The sequence below is a fragment of the Callospermophilus lateralis genome, chromosome 12 (genome assembly GCF_048772815.1).
Source record: "Callospermophilus lateralis isolate mCalLat2 chromosome 12, mCalLat2.hap1, whole genome shotgun sequence".
Taxonomy (NCBI): domain Eukaryota; kingdom Metazoa; phylum Chordata; class Mammalia; order Rodentia; family Sciuridae; genus Callospermophilus; species Callospermophilus lateralis.
Genome location: NC_135316.1, coordinates 26108279 through 26132181, shown reverse-complemented (window position 1 = coordinate 26132181; position 23903 = coordinate 26108279). Strand labels below are relative to the sequence as shown.

The 23903-nt window shown below is 34.4% G+C and overlaps 1 protein-coding gene across 1 annotated transcript in view; it reads right to left on the bottom strand.

Moving 5' to 3' along the window:
• Positions 1–18396, bottom strand: part of Zmym2 (zinc finger MYM-type containing 2) — a 70628-nt gene extending 52232 nt beyond the window's left edge. Inside the window, exons 1-5 of the mRNA XM_076872733.2 lie at positions 17899–18396; positions 17544–17637; positions 13975–14260; positions 12263–12428; positions 10518–10730 (exon numbers count right to left, since the gene is read on the bottom strand). Of these exons, the coding sequence (XP_076728848.2) occupies positions 10518–10730; positions 12263–12428; positions 13975–14260; positions 17544–17637; positions 17899–18390 (1251 nt within the window). The 5' untranslated portion in view covers positions 18391–18396. The remainder of the gene's footprint in view (positions 1–10517; positions 10731–12262; positions 12429–13974; positions 14261–17543; positions 17638–17898) is intronic.
• Between the last annotated feature and the right edge of the window lie 5507 nt (positions 18397–23903).

Genomic DNA, 23903 nt, shown 5'->3' with positions numbered 1-23903 from the left:
AAACTAGAAAACCACAATTTAAATTTAAAAATACAATAGACACCAACACCAAAAGTACACTGATTTTACAATTACGTAACAAAGATTTTAAAGCAGTCGTCATAAAATCTAACAATAACCAAAACACACACACTTGAAAACAAATAAAATAACAGAAAATGTCAGCAAATAGAGAATATAAAGAAGAACAGTTAACAAACAGTGAACTGGAAAACAGAATAAAAGAAATAATCCCATTTGAACAACAGAGGGGAAAAAACTGGGTAGGGGAGGAGAGGAAGACAGGAGGAAGAAACTGAAGGGGCAAGAAAAAGAGGACAGGACTAGAAAAGTCTACAAAAGAAAATATCTCAAACTAGGCAAAAGACATAAATACACAGATAGAAGAAGCCAAGCAAACTAGAAGTGATAAACACAAAGAGCACCAAGATATATCATAAATTGCCGAAAACCAAAGACAAAGAGAACGTTTTGAAACCAGCAAAAGAAATAACACACCTATAGAAAAAATATAATTGGAATGGCAGCCTAGAGAAATGGAAAACATGGACAATAGCCCCTCTACTCTAGCCAAATACCATAGACTTTAGCCCTACCCACACAATAAAAGGCCAAGTAGAGAGCCTAGATTTCCATCCTGTCCTGGTTGCAATGAGGTGCTTCAACCCGGGGCCCTAGCCATGGTGAAGTTAAAGCAGACCAAGTATGAAGTATGATCCTCAACTCCAATAATAAGATACATTACCACCGCCAACCCCCTATTCCAACCCTAAACCCTGATAAAAAGGCCTGTCCTGGTAGAAAGTAAAAATTCACCAAAAACTAGAGTAACAAGGTCAAAACTGAAATTATAGAGACTGAGCAGAAAAAAAGAAACAATTCAACCAACCGATGGGGCCCATGGGACAAGATCAGGCAGACTAGCATGAACATTATGAGAGTTCCAAAAGGAGAAGAGAAAGGGTCAGAAAGATCAAACTGTTGAAAGAGAATCTTTACAGAAGCAAGAAAGAAATGACTCAGCACAAGGAATCCTCAAGAGAACTACAATTTCACAAAAGAAGTCACACAAGGCCAAAGGCAAGGGGATGCCAGATTTAAAATGCTGGAAGGAAAAAACGCTTTCAAACAAGCCAAACTGCAGGAGAAATAAAAACATACCCAAGTAAAAAATAAGAAGGGCTGTTACTACTAGACTGACCTGATGAGAACTGGTAAAGGAGATCATTTTTTTAATTAAAATGAAAGACACATGAATCATCATTAGTAAATATTTGGGCATATACAAAATTTAGCACTATCATATTTTTGGATTATAAGTCCACTCTTTATTTTCTACATGATTTTAAAGACACATACACAAACACAATACTCCTCCAAGATAACCACAAAGGAAATCCCTAAAATAATAGGTAGAAGAAAAGGAGAAAGCAATCAAAACAATCCACTACAATCAACTACACACAAAATAATGGAGGAAATGAATTACAAAAAAGGTATATGACACACAAAACAACAAATTTTGAAATGGTAGAAATAAATAATTCCTTGTCACCAATTACTTTTATTAAAGTAAATGTAATAAATACTCCAATCAAAAGGTAGAGATTATAAAAAATCAAATGCTGAATGTTTTCTCTGATATAAGGATGCTGATTCATAATGGGTTGGGGAGGGAGCATGGGAGGATTAGATGGACTCTAGATGGACCAAAGGAAAAGGAGGGGAAGGGACAGGCCATGAGGGCAGAAAAGACGGTGGAATAAGATGGACATCATTACCCTAAGTACATGTATGAAAACATGAATGGTGTGACTCTACTTTGCATACAACCAGATATATGAAAAATTAGATTTTTTTTAAATGACCAAACAGTTAATAAAAAAAAAAAAAAAAAAAAAGTAGAGATTTGGGGCCTGGGGTTTTGGTCAGTGGTAGGGCACTTGCCTAGCATGTATGAGGCACTGAATTCGATCCTCAGCACCACATATAAATAAATAAATAAAATAAAGGGCTATCAACAACTAAAAAAAGGTGGGGGTAGAAATTGGTAGACAGGGAAAAAATTATATAATTATATGTTTATATATTTACAAGAGATTTACTTTATATCCACAGACACAAATAGGTCAAAACTGAAAAGACAGAAAGATATTCCACACAAATAGTAAGTAAACAACAGATGGAGTTGTTAAACTAATATCAGGCAAAAAGAGCCTTTATTTTAAAAACTCATACAAGAGACAAAGAAAAATATGTCAGCGCCTCCATACCAGATTCAACCAACCACAGATCAAAAGTCTAAACATCATACTGGACATGTTTAGAGTTTTTTTCCTTGTTATCATCCCTAAATTCTGTAATAACATCTCTGTACATACCATTTACATTGTATTAGGTATTACAAGTAATCTATAGATGATTTGAAGAATGGATGAATAGGTTCCATGCAAATACCATACAATTTTATATAAGAAACTTGTATAAATACCAAGGGATGATTATATACACCAATAAAAGGGTCAATTTACTAAGATGTAACAATTATAAACATATGCACTATCAAAGCTTCAAGAGAGCCGGGAGTGGTGGCTACTCAAGAGACTAAGGCAGGAGGATTGCCAAATTCAAGGCCAACCTCAGCAATTTAGCAAGATGCTGTCTCAAAATTTAAAAATAAATTCAACTAAAGGGCTGGGGATATAACTCAATGATAAAGTGCCCCTGGGTTCAATTCCCAGCACCAAAACAAAAACAAACCAAAAAAACCTATGTTTAAAAAAAAGCATCAGAATTCACTAAGTAAACACTGACAGAGGGAGGAACAGACAGACAGTAACTGAAGGTAAAAACAGATAATTTTACAACAATAATTGGAAACTTCAATACTTGATTTTCAATAATTTTTCAAGAACCTTATACACAGAATTGCAATAAATAAAGACTAGGCTCGAACACCACATAAACCAACTAGAGCTAACTAAGCAAAGTGTGGTACTCTACCCAACAGATGGAAGAATAAACATTCTTGCCAAGTTCACAGGAAACATTCTCCAGGATATATTACATTTTAGGTCACAAATCTCAGTACATTTTTTGAGACCAAAATCACACAGTATCTTTCTAATCATAAAAATGGAAGCTATCGTTACACTCAAGAATAACAGAAAGATATACACTTTCACGACTTCTATTCTACACAGTCCTGAAAGTTCTAACCAGCACAATTGGGTAAGAAAAAGAAATAAAAGGCATCCTAAGTAGAAAGAAGGTAAACACTATTTCTGTTCATAGATAACATTACTAGGCAGAGAAAATCCCAAGAATCTACAATAAAGTTACAAGACCTAATAAGTAAATTCAGTAAAGCTGCAGAATACAAAGATTACTGCGTAATAATCAGTAGTGTTTCCATACCCTGGCACTACTATTTATTTATTTATGGCAGTACTGGGGACTGAACTCAGAACCTCAGACATGCTAGGCAAGCACTCAACCACTGAACTACCTGCCCACTCCTGTTTCCATACTCCACCAAAGTACAATCTAAAAAGGAAATTAAAAGAGCAAGTCAATTAACAGAATTAACAAATAAATATCTAGGGATAATTATAAAGAAAAGTAAAGACTTGTACACTTTAAAAGGTTTTTTAAAGACTGCTGAAAGACATTAAAGGCATACTTAACATACTATCCAAAGCAATCTACATATTCAAAAAAACCGTATTAAAACTTCAACAGTCCTTCCTGCAGAAATGGAGAATTATTCCCTCAAGTTCACATAAAATTGGAATAGGGCCAAAACATCCTGAAGAAAAATGGGTTGAGAATACGCAAACAATACTGAAAAAGAAACCTCCAAAGATGGAGGACTCATATTTTCTGATTTCAAAACTTACTCTGAAAGGGCTGGGATGTGGCTCAAGCGGTAGCGCGCTCACCTGGCATGCGCAGGGCACTGGGTTCGATCCTCAGCACCACATAAAAATAAAATAAAGATGTTGTGTCCACCGAAAACTAAAAAAAATATATATTAAAAAAATGTAAAAAAAAAAACTTACTCTGAAGATACAGTTAAAAAAAAAAAAAAAAGTGTGGTACATTCAAAAGAATAGACACAGACAGACATATGGACCATTGAAACATAGAACCAAGAGTCCAGAATAAACCCACACATACATGGCCGATTCATATTTAAAGTATATCAAAAGTCCATGCCACAGCCTATGCCATAGCAACAGTTGAATAATATCTCAAAATGCTAAAAACAGAATGACCCTGTAACCCAGCAATTACCACTCCTAGTTTGAACAGTTTTCTATTCTGGCATATTTACATATATCAAACTGATACTTATATGCCAACATTTACTATAGTTTTATTCACAACAGCCAAAAGGAAGAAATAACAAAGTATCCATCACATGGACAAGGAATTGATAAACAAAACACTGTATTGTGTATGCGTGTATGGTGGAGGAGGGAGGGGTGTATAATGAATATTACTCAGCTATAAAAAGTGATGCTATTATTTCTGATAGATGCTATACCTGGGATAAAACTGAAAACATTATGCTAAGTAAAATAAGCCAGATACAACAGGACAAATACTGTATATTCCATTTATGTGAACTATCTAGAACAGACACAAAGTAGAAAAGTAATGATTAGAGTTTACCAAGGACTGGGTTAGAAGGAAATGAGAAGTTATTGGTTAAAAACACAGTTTCAGTTTGGAACAATGAAAAAGTTTTAAAAATAAAAATGATTACACAACATTTGAATGCTACCAATGCCATTCAATCACATATTTCATGGCTGAAACTACAAATTTTATGTATATTTTACTACAATTTAAAAAAAAAACTAACGAGGGCTAGGGTTGTGGCACAGTGATACAGCACGTGCCTAGCATGTGTGAGGCACTGGGTTTGATCCTAAGCACCATATAAAAATAAATAAAATAAAGGTCCATCAACAACTAAAAAAAAAAAAAAAAAAATGAGTTATATTCTCCTTTTTATGCTTTGGAATAGCTTAAATAATACCAAAATGATCTGGTTTAAATTTGATGGTACTCTCCTGAAAAACATCTGAGCCTGGTTCTTTTCCATGGAATGGTTCTTTGATGACTCTTGATTCATCTGTGGAAATCGGTCTCCCAATTCTACCTGCTCTAAATTTATTTTAGGGAAATTTTACTTTCTAGATTTCCAAAGACCAGATTTTCCAAAGACGTAACATTTTTACTTAATTCAGTTTTATTTTATTCCTTAATCCATTAATTTCTATACTTTTTTATTTTATTTCCTTTCTCCTCTTTCATCATAGTTTATTGTGTTTTTTAGACTTGAATCAAACATTTAACTCATTTCTTTTCATTTTCATTATTTATATGAAGATATTAATTTTCCTGAGCATTTTTATAAAGCAAATATAACACTGATATCTTAAAGCAAAAATAAAGGAAATTACAGGTGAATCTCACCTTTTTAAAAAAATAAATAATCTGGTATGATTCCAGGAATGCAAGGATAGTTCAATAGACTAGGAAATCCAGGGATATAATTCACAAATTGTCAGACTCACCGAAAACACCTTCAAAACTCTCAGTGTTCTGAAATAAAACACTTTACTAAAATAAAAATCAATGGATACATCTTTAATATGGTGAAATATATATACCTCAACCTTAAAGCTAGCTTCCAATTTACTGAGGAAACACTAAAATCATTCCCACTGGAACAAGAAAAAGGTACTTACTATTCTCAACTATTTAAAACGGTATTGAAATTACCAGAAAACACCATCAAGAACTATAAAGGAAGATTTAAACTTTCTCTATTGCAGATAATATAATGGTAAAGCCAGGAAATCTAGGAGAATCAACTAATAATGATGATTAAATTAGGTAGAAGATACTTCGAAAAATCATAAATATGTATGTACACATAAACACAAAATAATGAAAAAGAACTCACAATAGCAACAAAAAGATGACTTTTTTGGTGAAATCAACAAAAAGGTTGATTTAACAAATGAAATGAAATACATTGTTCTTTGATAGGATAGTTTGGAATCATAAAACTGCCAATTTCCCTGAAGTTAATATATATATATGTTTAACTTCAATGAGATTTCAGGAACAATACCAATTGCAAGAGAAGGGTATATACAGACATCATCATTAAATTTCATATGGAAATGAAAATAAGAATAGCCAGTAAAACGCTGAAAAAGAAGCATAATGAGAGAATAGCCTTGTTCAATCACATACTAAAACATCTGTTATTAAAATGGTATATGAAGGTTGGGGATAAAGCTCAGTGTGGTAGAGGGCTTGCTACCTAGCATGCAAGAGGCCCTGGATTTGATCCCAAGCACTGCAAAGAAAAAAAGGAAAGAAACAAAAACACCACACAATAGTGTGGAAAGAGCACATGAATTTAGAATCAAAGCAATAGAAAAAGTTGAGAAAGATTTACATAGAAATATGATGTAATATACAACCAAAGTAGCATCTCAAATCCCTGGGCAAAGGGTTAAGTAATCTTTACTTAATTATGTTCAATCAAGGAGAGACATTTTGAAGCAGTTAAAATTACCCATAACTCAACTATATTCCATAATGAATTTCAAATGTGTTCAAGATTCAAATATTAAAAATAAAGATTCCATACAATATCAAGAAAGACAGTGGCCCACTACTTTTGAAAAGAGAAAAGGGGAAAATAAAGAAAGAGTTGAAAGGGTTAAAACTAAATATTCTGTCTTCTTGAAATAAAACATGAAAAGCACAGGTCTGATTTTTATAACACTATGATACAAGGATTAATACATTCCCCAACTTTACATGTGATGAAAAAAGACACAGGGAGGTTAAGTAATTTCCATAGCCCACACACTTGTCAACAAGTGGGACCATAATTTAAACCTAGGCCAAGTAACTTTAAAGTCAGCACACTTAACAAACTTTCCAGGTGTCAGAAGTTAAATGCAACATTATCAACAACATTAAACAGTATGGTTAACCTTGGGGATTATAGTTTGATCCTTTCCCCTATTATATGGCCTTCCTTATGTACAAGAATTGGAAGAATGCCACTGTAGGAAAGTTAATGGTATGAAGGCAGTAACTATGACTGCTTCCTATCTCAGAATATTACACCGAGCATCCAGTGCAGCGTCTGAAACACAGTGACTGGTGAATAGTATCACAGACAAATTACAGATTTACTTTTTACATTATACATTGAATATAATGAAAAAAAAATAAAGAGATCAAATAGCAAAAGATACAAACAGTTCACAATAAAGATAGCTCTGAAATTAAAAAAAACTGCTATCGTTCCTAGTAAATGTAAATTAAAATTACACTGAAGATACTATTTTCAATCAGAATAAAATGTTAATATTCCCTGTTGGTGAGTTTATAAAAAACATATTGCAGGGCTGGGGATGTGGCTCAAGCGGTAGTGCGCTCGCCTGCCATGCGTGTGGCCCGGGTTCGATCCTCAGTACCACATACAAACAAAGATGTTGTGTCCGCCAAAAGCTAAAAAATAAATATTAAAAAAAAAAATTCTCACTCTCTCTCTCTCTTTAAAAAAAAACATATTGCAGGGCTGGGGGTTGTGGCTCAGTGGTAGAGTGCTTGCCTAGGACACATGAGGCACTGGGTTCAATTCCCAGCACCACATCAAAAATAAATAAATGAATAAAGGTGTTGTGTCCGTTTACAACTAAAAATATTAAAAAAAAATTGTAATTGTGTGTGTATGGGTGTGTGTGTGTGTGTACATATATATATATTAGTGTGTATACACATACATACACATATTTCCATACAACAGATGGGAAAAATATCCCATATGTTACTGAAAAGAAAGCAAACTGGTAGACTCCGACAGAGGGGTTAAAATATCTAAAAAACTTGGGCTGGGATTGTGGCTAAGTGGTTGAGCAGTTGTCTAGCATGTGTGAGGTACTTGGTTCAATTATTAGCACCAAAAATAAATTTTTTTAAAAAAAAGCCCATCAACAACTAAAAATTTATATATATAAAACAAACTGACATTTACCAATTAGTCTTTCTTCTAAGAATCTACCTTCAATTCATACATTTTCAAATGCAAAGAAAAGTAGATACCATGTTATCCATCATCCACTATTTGTAACAGGAAAAGACTGAAAATAACTCAAATACCATCAACAACAAACTGATTGAACAAACAACCAGGTATTATCTTACATATGATCAATCAAAGCTCTTAGGGGTGAAGAAAAATGTATTTACTTAATTAAAAAAAAAATAAGAAACATAACATTAAAATTAAAAATATTTAGAAAAGAAGCACAGGAACTTAGGGGTGAAGAAAAATGTATTTACTTAATTAAAAAAAAATAAGAAACATAACATTAAAATTAAAAATATTTAGAAAAGAAGCACAGGAACTTAGGGGTGAAGAAAAATGTATTTACTTAATTAAAAAAAATAAGAAACATAACATTAAAATTAAAAATATTTAGAAAAGAAGCACAGGAACTTAGGGGTGAAGAAAAATGTATTTACTTAATTAAAAAAAAATAAGAAACATAACATTAAAATTAAAAATATTTAGAAAAGAAGCACAGGAACTACAATTTGCTGTAAAAACACTCCCACTATGGCCACCTAAGGCTACCAACATGAAATTGATTATGGAACTGGAAAGAGATATACACAGAAGCACACAGTTCTATATAATATTTCCATTATACAAATATATTGAACAGTACAAAACCTTAAAAGCACAGATAATACTAAAATGGAATAAAATTAGAAGAAAATGTAAGTTGAATATTTTTAGTATTACTAAGGACTGAATTATGTGTGGTCCCCTTCATACCCACATAATTCCTATCTTAAAACCCAAAAATCCAATATCTTAGAGACAGGATCTTTAGGAAGGTAATTAAAGTTAAACAAGGTCATAAGGATGGGCCCTAATCCAATAGGACTGGTATCCATTCAAGAAAAGTCACCAGAAGGCTCTCTCTCTCTCTCTCCATTCATATACAGAGGAAAAACCATACAATGACACAGCAAACAGGAAGGCTGTCTCCAAATAAGGAAGAGGCCTCAAACTGATGAAGAAAGCAATTATGATACCATCTTTTTTTTTTAACATTTTTTTGTCATATATGGACACAATATCTTTATCTTGTTTGTTTTTATGTGGAGCTAAGGATAGAACCCAGTGCCTCACGTGTATGAGGCAGGGGTTCTGCCATTGAGTCACAACCCCAGCCCATATGATACCATTTTGATAACGGCTTTCAGCCTCCAGAACTGTGAGAATATAAAATACTATAAACTCACCCTATCTGGGGTATTTTGTCATGGCATCCCTAACACTAATACAAATAATTATCTATTAAGTTTCTATAATTTTTAATAATGGACTCAAAAAATTCCTATAAATAACTATGCTGCTATAAAAAAGAATGAGGAAGAACTACCTATGTTATTGATAGTAATTGATTTCCGAAATACACTATGAAGTGAAAAACGGAAGCCAAGAATATACATATACTAAGTTATCTTTTCTACAATAGAAATATTCTAACAATGAATATTCTAACAATGAATTATGTATTTCCTTAATTTTTTAAAAAAAAGTAAGAAACATAACATTAAAATTAAAAATATTTAGAAAAGAAGCACAAGAACCAAGAGGAGAAAATAAAATTGAAATCTAAATTTCTCTGGAGTATATCTTTTTATGTACATTTTACTTTTAACCCCCCCACACACACACATACATATACACACACAAATTCAAAAATAAAGACTTTAATATTCAAGTAAAAACAAGATAATCATTCCTACGCTAAGCTTTAACAATTTCAAAATTCATACTTCTAACCTCTTTCCAATTCCACAAAAGAAATTCAAAAGAGAAACCCAGCATGATAGTACACCCTGTAATTATAGGTTCTCAGAAGACTGAAGCAGGAGTATACCAAATTCCAGGCCAGCCTGTGCAATATGTTGAGACCCTGTGTCAAAATAAAAACTAAAAGAGCTGGGGCTGTAGCTCAGTGGTAGAGCATCCCTGGGTTCAATCACCAATACTGCAAAAAATTTAAAAAGAGTAATCATACTGCTGACTGGAGTTGTAGCTCAATGGTAGAGGGCTTGCCTGCATGTTTGAAGCACTGGTTCAAGTCTCAGCACCACATGCAGATAGATAGATAGATAGATAGATAGATAGATAGATAAAAGTCTATTGACAGCCAAAAAAACTTTTTTTAAGAAGAGTAATCATACTAACATTTACCATTATAAATAAAATCATAAGTTTATTTCTAATAATCTATTTGTATTTTTGGCATCAATTTGAGGCAGACTGTCATCATGATGACACATGGAATTAAGTGAGATTCCAAGATACATCTGGTTAACAAATGTAACGACACTATAGCACTTTCAATACATTACAATGAATACCCAATTTTTAATAGTATATGAATTACCTGTTTGTATTCACTGACACAACTTTGACAGCAAAATCTTTTCTGCTGACCATCAATCACCAGAACATTATTTCCAGCACCTTTACTGGGCAAATATTCTCCACACTGTTCACAGCAATTCATTATTAGACCATTGGCCATTCTGTATCTATTAAAGCAGTGGTCACTGCACAGTTTATGAGTCATATTTTTAAAGCTAACTTCATGGCGAATCTGAAAGAAAAACAATAAACAGAATTTTAAAAAACAAACTCGTAAACCTTAGTCATGTTCCTGGAGCAGTGTTTGTCAGGTTCCTACCCTGAAAATGTAATTTGTACCCCCCAACTCCCAATTCTCTATGGTACTCTTTAGAAGGGATTCACTATGCTCAGGCCACAATTAAGTGCCAATAAAATGATGACTGTAGTGTAGCAAATTAGTATGTCCCTTATCTTACATTATCATCCATTTTGTTTGTGTTTGTGTGGCAAGAGCAACTAAAATGTATTAATTTAGCAGGAATTACAAACACAGTACAGTTTTGTTACCTATAGTCCTCATGTTGAATGTTTTTAGCAGACTGAGGTCTCTGAAAACTGCCAAATAAAAATTTCTTCCTCAAAAAAAAAAAAAAAAAAAAACAAACCTCAGGCAGGCACAGTGGCACATGCCTGTAATCCCAGGGACACAGGAGGCCTGAAACTGGATAACGGGAAGATCAAGGACACAGGAGGCCTGAAACTGGATAACGGGAAGATCAAAAGTTCAAAGCCAGTCTCAGCCTTGGTGAGGCACTAAGCAACTCAGTGAGACTCTGTCTCTAAATAAAATACAAAATAGGGCTGAGGGTGTGGCTCAGTGTTGGAATGCCTCTGAGGTTCAATCCCCAGTACCCTTCCCCGCCCCAAAAAAGCATACTCGTGTTCAAGTAACTAAATAATAAGATAATCCATCAGGAAAAAAGATGACCCAATAAGGCTTGTTTGGGGAAAAGGAAAAATAAAATGCATTTCTTTAAAACTATTTTTACATGCCCAAGAACACATATATAGCACTGAGAAAGAGAAATCCCACCAGTAACATCACTATAAACTTTTCTAGATGTATATTAAAATAACAGAAAATAACCAAGATTGGATAGTGTTGATACTAACAAACATACTAGGAAATTTCAAGCAACTCCAAAAGAATTGCTCTAAAAAAGGGAGGAGAGAGAGAACCAATTATTATGAATAATTCAAATGAGAAATGTATCCACAGTTTTCTTTTTATTTAGTATCATAATTAACAATATTAATTTACCAAAAAATATTTCCTTCCAGTTGGGGAAGAGGGCACACACTTTAATCCCAGTTATTTAGGAGTCGGAGTTGGAGGATTCCCTGAGCTCAAGCTCAAGACCAGCCTGGGCAATAGTGAGAATTATCAAAACACAGAAAATATTCTTCCATTTTTACTTCCCAGCAAAAGTATTTACTATCTTTCCTGTATAGTCAGACAATTTGTTTAACTAAACACGTTACTAGACCAAAAAAAAATAATCAACCACAATACTTATTTTTGTCTGTGACTGCTCCCAACCTCAGGAAAAAAAATAGGCAAGTAACATAATTCTTCCAAAGTCAGCACTTTATTGAAGAATGGGATTCTTAGATAATATACTCAATCTCAAGGAAATATACAGTTGATTTTTTAAAAGCTATGTAATAGCTACTGGAGTTTAAAATAGTCCCAGCTAAAGTATAAAGTATAAAAATACAAACCTCTGTTAGTTTACCACAGATTGTACATCTTGATTTATTTAGAGTTCCTTTAGTAGGATTCTGTTTGTCTTCATAAAGAGACAAACAAGATGTACTACAGAATTCCTGGAAGGACTCACTTGAATCTACTTGAGCAACAATGGTTCCTTTCATCGTAGTTATATCTCTGAAAAATAAAAGGTACAACTTAAAGTCAAATTCCATTAGAAAACTGATGTTTTCATTTCCATAGATTGAATCATAGAAATCAAACAACTTTTGTATTCAGGAAATCACTTTTACTACTTATAAATTCTTGGCAATAAAATTTGAAAAGTGAAAACATCTTATACTATTAAATTCTTGCTACTGTGCAATTTTCTCCAAATTTAGTAGCAAGGCTTTTAGATATTGGAAATAATAAAAGAGGCTATTAATTACATGGAATTAATGTCAAGAACTAATTTATTGAGACTTAAGTTTATATATACTTATTGAATTCTCCTCCCTTGGGTAAGTAGAAAACATAAGACAAGAATATGACATATACTCAAGAGAAGTAACTGCAATCTTTTTTGCTTAAATGCACTACCCCATTCTCCAAATAATGTTATCCACCATTCTACATAGCTCTCCCACTACAATTAGAAATATTAGGAAATAACATTATCGGTGAACTTTATCTTTAAAAGAAGGAAAATCTGAATTCCAAAACCCTCCACTGTAGTATTTAAACCTACTACTATAAAGAAATATAAAAACTATAAATTAATTGTTTCCATATTTGAAGTTATTAAACATGTACTGAGCACTAAACCCTTTTCCAGAGTTCCAAGATCTAAAAATAGTGTCACAGTCTTAGGCTACACCAAAAGATGTCAATGTGGCTTTACCTTGTATATGATATACCATATTCCAGTTATCTTTAATTAGTAAAGCTAGTTTAAAAAGGGAGGAGAGGATCCTGTCTTTCCTAGGCTAACAAAAATCTAGTACCTGAATCCAAAAACTATAATGATTAATGTGTTCAAAAGAAACACATATAAAACCCAAAGGTTTATAGATTTTTATTAATCTCAATCTAAAGATACTATAAAATTTGACCCATTTTAATACAGAAATATTCACACGTTTAGCTTATTTTGGGGGGGGGGGGGAGTGGGATACTGGGGATTAAATCCAGAGGTACTTTACCAATAACCCATATCCCTAGCCCTTTTGTTTTTTGAGACAGGATTTCACTAAATTGCTTAGGGCCTCACTAAGTTGCTACGATTGGACTTGAAATTTTGATCATCCTGCCTCAGCTTCACTGGGATTATAGAAATGCACCACTGTACAACAGCTTGCTTAACATTTTTATCTGCCAAAAGGAGCTAAATTCTTATAATTAATAATGTATTCAGTGGCAGAGTACTTAGCCTGTGTGAGGCCCTAGGTTTGATCCCCAGTACCACAAAACCAAACACACAAAAATTTTAAAATAATGTAAATAACCATGTATGTTTACAAATTCCAGGAGTCCAAGTAATAAACTGTATTTATAAGCCACCTGGGCTTGATGGAGAAATTTCCAAAGCTGTTACAAATCTGAGCTTGATTTAAGATTCAAAGTAGCTTACCAATTCTTAAAACATAGCAATTCACCTTCAAGACTCTCACTGAAAATTTTCTTAAAATTTTACACCATCAATATTCAACCACATGGAATTGTGCTGAAAGATAAACCTTACTTTTTACACATAACACAGAGTTTCTTTGGAGCAGGCTTGTGGGAGAAGGAAGAAAGGCAGGTAGTCGAACAAAAGAGATGAGCTGATCCTTTTCGTTGATAAGCTGTCTGTCCCTTCTGTAAAGGTTTTTTGCAGTTTGCACAAGTAACTTTAACTGGTTTAGTGGGTTGCTGTTGGGCAGAAGGCTGAAAAATCTGTTTAGGAAGTGAGGCCACTGGTGATAAAGAATCCACCCCTGGTTGTTTCTGATTACGGGGAAATGATGCTGACTGGGAGATCCAAGAATCTGAAAAACAAAATGCACAAGGATGATTAATAAAATAGGTGTTTATACATATTGAAATTTACATCAGAAAAATAGTTGACTTCCTATTGTATACAAGTTTAAATGTTAATGAAGCAACCATCAAGTCTGACTCTTATGAACAATGCTTAGTATTCTTGAAAACTGCTAGTAATTTTAAGTGTTTCAACAATAACAAAGTATGTTAGGTAACATGTTCTTTAATTAGTTCAACTTCACCACTCCACAATGTACACATATTTCAAAACATGATGTAAATGCTAAAAAATATAATAATTTTTGTCATTTACAAAAGACTAGTTCATATTCCAGCTCCATTACTTGTAAAATTGTGATGCTAGTTAAATTATGTGTCTCACTCTTCCCTAAAATGGCAATGGTACCAACCTCATACAAACGGTAAATAGTAAAAGAGATAATACATGAAATAAAGCATAATGACCAGCATAGAGGAAGCACTAAAAGAAATATTCATTAGTTATTAGGAAGGAAGTATTCATGTGTTTGTGGAATATTACTTTAAATAAAGAAAATATAATGAAATTTTAATCAAATAGGACCTTTAACAAATGAAACACAGGTCTGACAAGGCTTATATAATTATTTTCAAACATTTCTTTTGAGATGAGGGCAGGCCTTGACTTGATCGCCTGGCCCCAAGTGATCCACCTCAGCCTTCCAAGTGCTAGGATTACAACTGTGCACCAACACACCCAGTTTCCAAACATCTTTATAAGAACAGTTTTGCCACACATTTAGTTTCATGACCTCTAAATATACCACAAAATCTCAGAAGTTAGAGGATTAACACAGAAATTTTGGAGTTAAGCTTATGTATAACGACCAATCCAACAACAAATTACAACTGCAAAGGTTCAACAGAGAACTGAGTTATGTGCAACTAATAATACTAGATGAATGAATTAGTCAATTCATTAAAAATTATTCAATTTTCTCTTTCGTGCTAACCTTCTTTAGTACTCTGAAGGAAGTCTCCAGCTTGCCACACTAGGTCCTGATCCAAATCCCTGTCATAACACATCCAATACTATAACCTATCTTCAGTTCGAAAATGTCAAGCTATCAATGCTAATTGCTACTATTTTGATCTCTCAAATTCTTCCCTTCTCATTCTTTCTGAATTCTGAACTTCCATACATACATAAAAGCTGTACTTTCATAAGAAATATAAACATAAAAAGAGCTTGAAGACTCTCCAATCCATTCCATCAATCTAATAGTTTCAAGTGACTACACACTGCCATTCAGATTTTAAGTCTACAACAACCCTCCAAAAAAAAACACTTTTATTCAGAGTAAACAAGTACATTCTGGAATCCCAAGACTACCTTGCTACAATCAAGGTAACTGACTAGTTTTAACAAACAGGCAAAAGTACTCATCAATAGAAGAAAAACAAGCAATAAAAGAACGGGGAATTCCACGTTTACAGAGAAAACAAGGTCTTCAATCAAAAATTACACTTTAGTGCATGCTGAAATTTTGCATGCTTATCTTTTAATACATACCTTAAAAAGTTTACTTAAACATAAGGGTATCTACTCCCTTGATTTTGGAAAAAATGGCATTTTCGGTTTTTTCAGTTTTGCTGTAAGTCCTGTATAAATAATAAAATGGCTTCCTTTATCTACATTTTAGCCTTTACATCTCCCCTACTTTCACATTTTCACCTCCTCCAGCAATGAAAAACAATTTTTAAAAAAGAAGGAACATAGTCTTTGTCTAACCCCTCCATTCCACACAGAGACAAAAGGGAATAGCAGATAAATTTGTCCAAGTCACAATTTGTCCAAGAATCAGTACAAATAGCAAAGATTTTATAACTCTTAATTTATTATTCTCTATTAGGAATAAAAACAGCCTATAAATGCAAGAGCAAGAAATATATCTGTATACATTTTTCTCATGAGTATTTCCTTATATAAGAGTTTGAGCAATGCTGGGCACAGTGGCGCACACCTGTAATCCCAGAGGCTCAGGAGGCTGAGGTTCAAAGCCACCTCAGCAGCTTAGTGAGGCTCTAAGCAACTTATTGAGACCCTGTCTCTAAATAAAAAATAAAAAGGGCTAGGGATGTGGTCAGTAGTAAAGCACCCCTGGGTTCAATCCCTGGTACCAAGGGAAAAAGAAAAAATGAGTTTGAGTAAATAGGAACACAATTCTATTTTTCTTTTAAACATAATTTTAGTTGTAGATGGACACAATACCTTTATTTTATTTATTTGTTTGTTTATGTATTTATTTATTTAGTGGTGCTGAGGATAGAACCCAGTGTCTCACACGTGCCAGGCAAGTACTCTATGTCTGAGCCACAACCCCAACCCATGAATACAATCCTTATGATGATATTGGTCCCTTTTACCCAACAATATTCCTAAAAAAAGAAATATCCCAAGATACATGTATAATATTCTTGCTGGGCATGGTTGCACACACCTGTAACTACTGGGAGGCTGAGGCAATTGGATCACAAGTTCAAAGCCAGTCTCAGCAACTTAGCAAGGCCCTAAGCAACTTAACAAGACCCTGCCTTTAAATAAAATAAAAAAGGGCTGGAGATGTGGCTCAGTGGTAAAACACCCCTAAGTTCAATTTCTGGTACCAACAACAAAAAAATCTGCCAGCCTTCAAAAATGAAAATAATTAGCAAAATGCTAATTAAAGTTAAGATCAGGCAGTCAAAAATAAATAAGGACTAATCAAGTTGTATAAATATGTGCAGCCAATAGCCCCTAACAATGGTTTAAAAAAATTAATGAGAAGGAGGATATGTATTTGACTTTCTCCAAAAGTTAAGACAGGAAATAAAACTTTAGCCAAATCTTTAAAAAACATGAATAATAAAAACAAAGAGAAAACAGAACCAAATCTAAATGCAAATTATCACACAATTGTTCTTTAAGGGTGTTATTAATCCTTCTGTTGCCTAATTTTACATATTAAGTCATTAGTAAAAATTATTAGCAAATAATACATAACAAAATTACTAGCAAATAATACATAATAAGATGCCAAAGGCAAAGGTTATTATAATCTTTTAAGCATAAATCACTATGATTAATTTTCTAATCTGCAAAAAAATACTTGACATGGTTTTACAACTCTTATTAGTTAAAATTTCGAACTTAAAAGAACAGAATTAACATATTTTACATGAAGAATCTAAACAATTACAATAATAAAAAAAGAATTAGACAAAAATTTGAATTCATTTACATGAGGTAGAATATCACTCACTGCTTACCAGGATTATGATGAGTTGCAGATTCTCCATTCTGAAATACATCTCCTGCCACATTCATTCTACCAGGATTAAAAGGTCCTACTCCAGTCTTGGTCTGTGAAGTTAAAGATGGGGTGTATGTTTGTATATTAACACCAAAATTACTTGTCTGCAGTCCGTTAGAGACATCTCCCAAGTTGGTATTCTGCAGTGATGTTACATGTGTAATCATTAAGTTCATATCTCTCCCGTCAGTATTTTCTAATTGGCCATCATTCACAGAGCTTACACCTGTTTCTAAGGTGGTAACATTAGCAATCTGAATTTCAGAGTCAGGTTCTGTGGTGATACCACTATTACCCATTCCTGAATTTACCTTACTTCTTGAAAAACTGGAAGTAGAGAAATCCACATCATTGGTTCTATTTTTAGTCTCAGAAGGTCTCCGTTCTATAAAATTGGAGGAATTTTTTTCTTGCCCTTGATTTGTTTCCATGTCCTCTTCGTCATCAATGACAATTGTCTCACTTACTCTTCCCTTCTGAGAAGCCAACTCTTTTGAGGAAGAAATAATTTTGGAATCATTTCCTTGTAATTCTTCATTTTTTGATGAAGTAAATGTTATGTTTCTTTGATCAGTTACCACTGGTGCAGAAGGTGGGGGAGGTTGTACAGGTTCAATAAAAACAACATCATCGTCGTCTTCCACTGATGAGTTTTGAAATTTATTAGATCTAGACACTAAAGGATTGGGTGGACCACTAAATGAATTTCCTACATTTGTGAGACCAGTTGCCATGGCCGTACTTCCCAATAAAACAGGAGTCTGCTCAGTCAGTTCTAATGCTCCCACTGAACTTGTGTCCATGCCAAAGAACCTGTTGGAAAAATAATAAAAACATCAGACTGTGACCTTATGTTATTAAACTAAAACCAATTTTTTGGTGGGGGGGGGGCAGAGGAATTACTAAGGTGAACCCAGGGGTACTTTAACAATGAGCTACATCCCTCTTTTGGGGGTAGGGTACCAAGGATTGAATACAGGGGGCATTTAAACACTGAGCCACATTCCCAGCCCTTTTTTATATTTTATTTTGAAATAGAGTCTCACTAAATTGCTGAGGCTCTCCCCATTGGGATTACAGGAGAGTGTCACCATGCCCAGCAGGAAATCTTTTTTTTTTTCTTTGTTTTGGTGGGAAGGAAGTACTGGGGATTGAACTTGAAAGCACTTCCACCACTGAAACACATCCTCAGCCCTATTTTGTATTTTAGAGGCAGGGTCTCACTGAGTTGCTTAGAGCATCACTTTTGCTCAGTCTAGCTTTGAACTCGCAATCCTCCTGCCTCAGCTTCCTGAGCTGCCTGGGATTATAGAAGTGCCCACCACACCTGGCTCTAAAACCATTTTTTAAAGGTACTTGCCCCCCACCCCACCCGCCAGCCTCAGTTTCGGGACTGAACCCAAGAGGACTCTATTACTATATCCAGCCCTTTTTAAATTTGGGGACAAGGTCTCACTAAATTGACAAGACTGGCCTTGAATATTTGATCCTTTGCCTCAGCCTACCAAGTAGTTGGGATTATAGGCATGCACCACCACACCTGATTTATCTTCTTTTTTTTTTAAAACAATACCTTTATTTATTTATCTTTATGTGGTGCTGAGGACCGAACCCAGTGCTTCACCCATGCTAGGTGAGTGCTCTACCACTGAGTCACAACCCCAGCCCCTCGCTTATCTTCTTTATAAGTGAAAATGCTCACAGAATGATCCATTCTGTGATCTTCTCAATTAGCCACTTCATATAGCTTACGTGTCAACTTCTACAGGAAAACAAAACAAACTATCTAGTTTTCTGTAACCATGTGTTAAGTCCTACCTGTATCCTTTCCAGGGTACACATTTACTCTATATCAACTTATTACTGAAAATGTAGGTAAATCATTCCACAAATTAGACGGGGAAAACAATCAAAAAATAACAATAAAAATAATCCTTCAATACACATCTATCCCATTTATCCAATGAATAAAATATGATCTAATTCCTCACTTCCCTTATCTCATCATTATCTTTTAATTCCTTTTTCTTGTATTCCCCAGCTCCCATGTAACTGCACAGAACAATCTTTCTGAAAATTTGAAATCTCTGACTAATAGATAACGAGGTATTAAAAATTGTCAACTGAATGTCATAGCATTTTTCCTACTTTTTGGACCACATAATTTATCACAAATTTTTAAGCAACCTTTTTTCTTTTCTAATAATGCTGGGGATCGACGCTAAATTTAAAATTTTTAAAAGCAAAATGATAACAGAAGTTTAGTGAGCAGAGAAACAACTCTTTAAGCAAATGACATTTACAGTGAAATCTGAAATAGCAAGAAGAATCGAACTATGGGAAAACCAGGCAAAAAAAAAAAAAAGTTCCTGCAAAATAAAAAGAGAATAAGGTTGCCCGATTCAAGCAAAAAAAATTGCTATTGTTCGGATATCGAATGCCCCCCAAAGCCCATGTGTTAAAGCCTTGGTCCCCAGCCCCTAGTACTATTGGAGGTGATAGAACTTTTAGAAAAATGGAGCCTATTAAAGTCATTGGGGGCCCATGTGTTGAAGCCTTGGTCCCCAGTCCCTAGCACTATTGGGAGGTGGTGGAACCTTTAAAAAAAAAAATGGAGCCTATTAAAGTCAATGGGGTACACCCTTGAAGGAGACGCTAGAATACAGGCCCTTCCTTGCTCTTTTTTCACCTCTCAGGCACCAAGAAGTGAGCGGCTTCCTCTGCTCCACTTTCCTACCACGATATGCCTCATTCATCATGGACGCTCCCCCCCAAAAAATGGTCCTACCATGGACTGAAACCTCCAAAACCATGAGCCAAAAGAAAACTTCTTCTCTTTTGAAATTGATTTATCTCAGTATTTGTTATAGTAAGAGAAAGATAACTAACAAGAATAAAGCCAATGTTGCTACAACTAACTAGGAGGGGAACTGGGCACACACCTGTAATCTCAGTGGCTAGGGAGGCTGAGACCAGAGGATATTAAATTCAAAGCGAGTCCCAGCAAAAGGGAAGCACTAAGCAACTCAGTGAGACCCTGTCTCTAAATAAAATACAAAAAAAGGGTTGGAGATGTGGCTCAGTGGTTAAATGGTTAAATGCTTCTGGTACAAAAAAAAAAAAAAAAACCTAGGAGGGAAAAAAGAGGCACAGAAATAAGCAAAGAACAATTCACCACAGCAAACAAGCTGATTCATAATTATATTCAACAGATTTACAGAGCACCTATTATGTATCAGACTGTTTTAGGTACCTGGGGAAAAGCTGATAAATAAAACAAGTAAATATCCCTGGCCTCAGAAAACATGGCAGATGTGGGGGCATCCAGGTGTGTTGGCACACCCCTCTAATCCTAACAGCTCAGGAGGCTGAGGAAGTAGGTTCACCAAGTTTAAGGCCAGCTTCAGCAACTTAGCAAGGCCCTGTCTCAAAATTTTAAAAAAAAAAAAAAAGGTCAGGAGCTGGGTATGTGGCTCAGAGATTAATCACCCTCGGGTTCAATTCCTGGCACCAAAAACAAAACATAGAATTCTAAAATAAATGTTTGCATTTTACTGTAGCAGGAAACATAGCCAACATAATCTATTGCTTAAAATAGGTTACTGAGCCAAGCGTGATGGTGAACACCTATAATCCCAGTAGTTCAGGAGGCTGAGGCAGGAAGAATGTGAATTCAAAGCAGCCTCAGCAATTTAGCGAGGCCCTAAGCAACTTGGTGAGACCCTGTCTCTAAATAAAATACAGAAAGGGCTGGGGATGTGTCTCAGGGGTTGAGTACCCCTGGGTTCAATCTCTGGTACCCCCCCCTCCAAAATAAAAGTTCTCAAAAGTGAAGAAAGCTAACCAAGACCACAGCCAGGAAGAATAGAGCTCAGGATTTAAATTGTCACAACATGCAATTAATGCCAATAATGCAGCTCTTTTAAATTTAAAAGATGCAGCCACTCAATGAAACAATAACCAAATCAATATTCAAACCACACAGGCTTCAAAAGGAAGAAATATCAAGCCCAAAGGACCTAGCCAAAAAGAGAGTTTTAAAAAATAATAAACTTGTAGTTGACATTCACTTCATAAGGCAGGAAGTATCTTGACCAACACAGCATTTTCAGAAAACTGAGACTTAGCCTAAAACTACAAATATTATAATATATGTAGGCTTTTATTGTGTAAGTTATCTGGATCCTTCAATCCTTTCTGTGTTTCAGCATGCCTGAAACAAAATAAACCAATTTCTGGAACAGAAAAGTTATAACTGACCTAATGTTACCCTCTGGTGGCTACTAGGAGAGTTGTCTCCTCACAACAGAGACATAGAATAGATCTTTCCTTACCAAACAGTTTATTCTCTACAATTATATACTCAAAACAACATAACTGGGCTGGAGTTGTAGCTCTTTGGAAAGTGCTTGCCTCACACATGTGAGGCACTGGGTTCCAGTCCTCAGCACCACATAAAAATAAACAAATAAAACAAAGGTATCATATCCATCTAACTTAAAAAATTATAAAACAAAACAAAAAACATAACTCTGAAAGGAAAATCAAATCTTGACTGCAAATAAATCTAGTCACTGCTAAATATCATTGAGAGTATGTCCTAAAAAAACAGTCCAATTAAAAGTTGACCATCATTAACCACACAAAATATACTATATTTAGTCACTTTTCTTTCTTGTGGTGCTAGATATCAAACTCAGGATCTTCAGCATGCTAGGCGAGCACTCTGAGTTACCTCCCCAGCCCTTAGCCACTTTTCTACCTCAAATCAATTCTAATTACCTACTTAACATTGAGCAAATCACTTCTCTGAGCTTTAATTTTCTCTACAGGAGGGAAGAATGGTTTACAGGGCTGTTCTTAGAACTCAAAGAGATAACTGAATGTGAAAGCCACTTTTAGCACACTCCTAAACAATCACTTATCTCCTGATAATTACCAGGCAACTTCAGTATTTCAGTAACTCTCCAGTTAATTTTTAGTTTCTTTATAATATTTCATCATCATTGTGCTTTCAAAGTTTTACTTGTTCTTTATTTTGCTTCAATGAGAATCAATTAACACAAAAGATGTTCTCATGATACAACAACAAAAAGGTAAGGGTTAAAACAGAAATACTGACATATTTATAAAAAGAAAATCTGAACACTTGTTGATAAAAGCTTATGAACCTTCAAAGACAAAAATCACAAAGAAAGTACTTCAAAGTGCTTAACATTTATTAATCACTTTCTCACAGCCTATCTAAAAGCTTTGTTGGTACCATAAAAGAATTACAAATGAAGCTAAGGTGAATTTTTCTGTATAGCAAAGAGTATTATTCAATATGTTTGCAGCACTATATTGCAGTTCGGGTCACTATGATTTTAGTTTAATTTGGGGGGGGGGCAGGTATCAGGGATTGATACCAGCGCCAGCGCACCCAGTTTAAAAATTCTATTTTTATACACCTTTATTAGCCCTCCTAATAAGAATAAAAATTCCTTAAAAAGGTAGGAATAGACTTAATATATAACTAGTAAACCAGAATATACCAAATTTAATGGGAAATACTAAAAGTAGTATTATTAAACTCAAGAAAAAGATAAGTATGACAGATGTGGTGGCACATGCCAATAATCTCAGCTACTCAGGAGGCTTAGGCAGGAGGATCTCAAGTTCAAGGCCAGCCTGGGTAACTTAAAGGGCTAGTGATGCAGCACAATGGCAGAGCGCTTGACTAGTATGGTGCTAGGTTTGATCCACACAAACCACAAATCCACAAAAACAAAAGAATATCCTTGTCTTTTTTTTAAGTGCTGGGGATAGAACCCAGGGCCTTTGTACATGCTGGGCAAGTTCTCTACCACTTAACTATACAGCCCAGCCCAAAGACATTCTTTCATTATTACCATACAGCACTATTCTGGAGATACTTGCAAATGCAAATACTCAAAAAGGATAGTAATATAAAATTTTGAAAGGAAAAACATCATTATGTGAAAATTATGATTCTTTGTCTCAAGGATCTAAAAGAATTTCCTGGGAAACTAATAAAATAGTTTAATATTAATTATGTAAAAAATTAATATGTAAAAATTAACAGAATGGTCAACTGAAGACAAATATAAAATTGGTTCCATCCAAAGCCAACTAGACTTACTGAACAACCAAACTAAACTTACTTACTATAAGATTAAAAAAGAGAGAGAGAGAGAGAATTCAGGAGCCTAAATTTTGAAAGGGAAAAAGCACAGAAGGATGGTTGTAAATTATTTCAAAGGCCTGAAAAAGATAAATCCTGGATCTACACTAACAAAAGTTCTTAAATGACCCA